The sequence below is a fragment of the Eurypyga helias genome, unplaced genomic scaffold, assembly GCF_000690775.1.
Source record: "Eurypyga helias isolate BGI_N326 unplaced genomic scaffold, ASM69077v1 scaffold41733, whole genome shotgun sequence".
Classification (NCBI taxonomy): domain Eukaryota; kingdom Metazoa; phylum Chordata; class Aves; order Eurypygiformes; family Eurypygidae; genus Eurypyga; species Eurypyga helias.
In genome coordinates this window covers 2,737-6,488 of record NW_010240000.1, presented here as the reverse complement: position 1 = coordinate 6,488, position 3,752 = coordinate 2,737, and the positions used below count along the sequence as shown (strand labels likewise).

General features: G+C 62.7%; 1 protein-coding gene across 1 annotated transcript in view; it reads left to right on the top strand.

The window, feature by feature from the left end:
• Positions 1 to 467: 467 nt before the first annotated feature.
• LOC104507144 (NEDD4-like E3 ubiquitin-protein ligase WWP2) overlaps positions 468 to 3,752 on the top strand; it is a gene marked incomplete at its 3' end in the record, with an annotated part of 6,013 nt that continues 2,728 nt past the window's right edge. The window contains exons 1-6 of the mRNA XM_010148331.1: positions 468 to 544; positions 1,107 to 1,235; positions 1,534 to 1,612; positions 1,731 to 1,802; positions 1,893 to 1,981; positions 3,153 to 3,312. Coding sequence (XP_010146633.1) covers positions 1,108 to 1,235; positions 1,534 to 1,612; positions 1,731 to 1,802; positions 1,893 to 1,981; positions 3,153 to 3,312 — 528 coding nt within the window. The remainder of the gene's footprint in view (positions 545 to 1,106; positions 1,236 to 1,533; positions 1,613 to 1,730; positions 1,803 to 1,892; positions 1,982 to 3,152; positions 3,313 to 3,752) is intronic.

Genomic DNA, 3,752 nt, shown 5'->3' with positions numbered 1-3,752 from the left:
GCAGGTCAAGCTGTGAGCGGTACGCCCGTTTCACGTCGTGCGCCGCGGGAGGAGGTGTGGGTGCGCACGCGTGTGCGGTGCACGCTGGGAGCACGAGCTGCGTGCCCGGGCCACGCAGGGAGTTCAGACGCGTTCGAGGGAGCAGATCTGCCCGGAGGGACGCTGTGCCCGGACTTGCTGTCTGAGGAGGGTGCGTGGTCGAGCATGTCTCCTGTGCCAGCCTGGCAGCGCGTTGGCAGGGTGGAGGAGGCCGGAGAAAGCCCTGGAGGTGCAGCAGCTTGCGTGCGTAGAAGAAATGTAGGGTTTTTTCTCCTGCCTTTTCTAAATGAGCCGAGGCAGTGCCAGCGAGGAGGTGGGATGGAGGGGCTGAAGAACGTCTTGTGAGCTGGGAAGGGGGAGGGTTGATCGCAGGAGTGCGGGTCGGGGCACACCAGCTAACGCTTCCTCTCCCTTTTCTCTTAGAGAAGAGACAGGACAATGGGCGAGTGTATTACGTGAACCACAACACGCGGACCACCCAGTGGGAAGACCCTCGCACTCAGGGGTAGGCAGCCTGCGGGGAGAGCGGGATGCTCGGGATTTTGGAAGGTCCACGTGATGGGTTGCTGAGAGCTGTCTGTGCCGTGGGACCGAGTGGGCTGCAGCGCTGGGGAGCCCAGAGCACTGAGAACCGCAAGCAGTGCTGGAGCCCAGGAGGGTTGGACACCGCAACCCTTGGCATGGTGGGGCAGCTGTCCCGCTTGCGGGAGCTGAGGGTAGAGAGGAGGAAGCGATGGGAAAGACTGCAGGGCTTTCTGGGCAGAAAGAGGTGCTTTCTTCTTGCCCTGCTGCCTTCCCAAAGGGCTCAGCTTGGGCTCCTGAGAGCTTGGGGTTGTGGTTCTCCAGACAATTGCTGAGGCCACCCCTCCCGCAGAGAGCGAAGCTGTAACTGCGTCCGGAGTGCGGTGCAGGCAGGCGCTTGCTAATCCCACACCGTGAAGCCTTCCTTTTGCCTGTCATGGAGCTGCAAATTGAAGGTGGTCCCCAAGGGCAGCAATTTGTGGGGCTGCAGCTCAGGGTGAGAGATGCCTGAGGGGCCTACCCAGTGACCCCCTCCTTGTCAGCAGGATGATCCAGGAGCCGCCGCTGCCGCCCGGCTGGGAGATGAAGTACACGAACGAGGGCGTGCGCTACTTTGTGGACCACAACACTCGCACCACCACCTTCAAGGACCCGCGCCCTGGGTTCGAGTCTGGGTGAGCAGTTTTGGGCCGAGCCCCTCTCTCTGCAGCTGGGCTGCGCTGGGAGTTGGGACTTGAGCTGCCTTGTTTGTACCTCGTGCCTTCCCGTGGTCGTGACACCGAGTGGGGGAAGTTGGTCAGATTCGTTGCGAAGACACCGGGTAGTGGGTTTAGGGCCTCACGTTTGGCTCTGACGGAAGGGAGCTGTGCCCCAGAGATCTTCCTCCCGCCTGGCAGGCGATGAGGCTGCTGGGGCCGGGCAGCTCGCTCCAGGGCAGGTGAGGATGAACCAAGGCCCATGCTGCTTTTCCAGGAGCAAGCAGGGTGGCTCCCCGGGAGCGTACGACCGGAGCTTTCGCTGGAAGTACCACCAGTTCCGCTTCCTCTGCCATGTGAGTAGAGCAGAGGGCTGGATGGGAGCATGGACAGCCTGACCCTGTGGGCAGGTGCGGGCCAGGAGAACCGCAGTGCCAGCCTGCACAAAGCCTCGTCTCTCTGCCTTGCTTGCAGTCCAACGCGTTGCCCAGCCACGTGAAGATCAGTGTTTCCCGACAGACGCTCTTTGAGGACTCCTTCCAGCAGGTGAGAAGGTGCTGGGGCCACGGAGCCCAGGAAGGCGTGGGGCCAGCCCTACGCTAGCCCATGGTGACCCTTCCCCTTGTTTCTCCCCAGATCATGAACATGAAGCCTTATGACCTGCGTCGCCGCCTGTACATCATCATGCGAGGGGAGGAGGGCCTGGACTACGGTGGCATCGCCAGGTGAGTGCTGGCGTGCCGGGGCTGTGCCCTGCCTGCAGTGTGATCCTTACAGGGCAGTGCAGGCAGGGGAGACTGTCCAGCAGCTGCACCCGGGCTCCCTGGCCTTTCTGCAGTGTGGAGGAGCCCAGGGGTGTTCCAATGGGAAACAGTGTGAGTTTTGGGAACGGTGGAACACCCTGAAAGCATCGCATTAGCCTGTCTCTGGCCTTGGGGGATCCAGCTGGGGCTCTCCTGTCACCCTCGGGGGTTGGGGGCGATGGGTCAAGTGGCCTCTTCTCCCTGCAGCCAGCAGGCCCCAGTGTGTACCAGGGCAGACGTGGTGTGATGCAGCCACTGCAGCCTCCTCTGCCTGCCCTGAGAATGGTGTTACCAACGAGCATGGGCTGTGTCTTGGCTGAGGTGGGGTCCCATGTCCCCATGAGCCCCCACCAGCTCACTTGGTGTTCCTCTTGGTGCTGGGCTAAGGCTTCCCCCTGCCTGTCACCGCCCTGGTGTTTGTGCTGCCGCGCTCTCGCCCGCTCCTCCTTTGTGGTGCCGCTGCCCCCGGCTCTGGTGCAGGGGCTCCTGCTCTCCGCCTCTCTCTGTGTCTTGCCAGTGGTTTTACCCTATGGTAGGTTACGTCATGCTGTTCTACCACAGGGTAGAACCACGGACAGGATGCCGAGGCTGCCTCTGCGTCCGAGGATCCTGTTGGGCGGCCGGGCCGGGGGAGCGAAGCCAGGATGGTAACGAAGCCAGGATGGTACCCGTCCTGCGCTGCTTTGAGCTCAGGGGCTCCTGGGGAGACCGTGGGGAGGCTTGGGGTGTCTGTGCCACAAACTGTGTGTATGTATACAACAGCCTGGGTGGGACTGAGCCGGGTGGTGCTACTGGGATCACTAGCACTCCTATAGGGAGTCCTCTGGCAAACCGGAGTGTTTCTCGCTGGTGTCTCCAAACCCTTCACCGAACCCCACGCAGCACTCCTGGGGTGGAGGACACTTTTGCCAAGTCACACTAGGGCCCAACGCTTGCAGCAGCATCCCAAGGAGATGGGCACCTGGTTTGTGCGGAGTGTGCTGTGGAGGGACCTGGCTGTCCCCTCTGCCGGGGCGCAGCCTCCCCGCGCACCCCTGGACACGCCGGCTCCTCGAGCCGCTCATCACCGCCCTCCCCCTTCCTCTCGCCCCAGGGAGTGGTTCTTCCTCCTGTCCCACGAGGTGCTGAACCCCATGTACTGCCTCTTCGAGTACGCCGGCAAGAACAACTACTGCCTGCAGATCAACCCTGCCTCCTCCATCAACCCTGACCACCTCACCTACTTCCGCTTCATCGGCCGCTTCATCGCCATGGTAAGAGCTGGGGCTGAGAGGAGTTGGGGGGGGTGATGGGAGACCTTCGTTTTGTGTCCCCCTGTTGGAGCAGGGGATGGGGGTGGTCAGTGGGGCGAGGGGCAGCTCCGTGTGCTGTGCCTGTGCTTGGCTCAGCACTGCCACCTTCCTTAAGCCCTGTCTCGCTCAGGTGTGGGTCTGGGAGATGGGCCGTTGAGGGGGTGCTGCGGCGTGGTGCATTTTAAATCCGGGGAATGGCCGTGGGGGCCGGAGGGGACCTGGTTTCCCAGGAGCTGTGGCGGGGATGGCTCCAGGTCTTTGGCTGCCACCCCAGGTGCTGTCGGGTCTGCAGCTCCCGGGACTATTTTTAGCCCCAGCAGTGTGAGATTTTCCAGCTGCCCAAGCCCCAGAGCGGCTCCTCCCCTTCATCTTGGATTCCCCAAGGCCAGGGGGTCACAGGG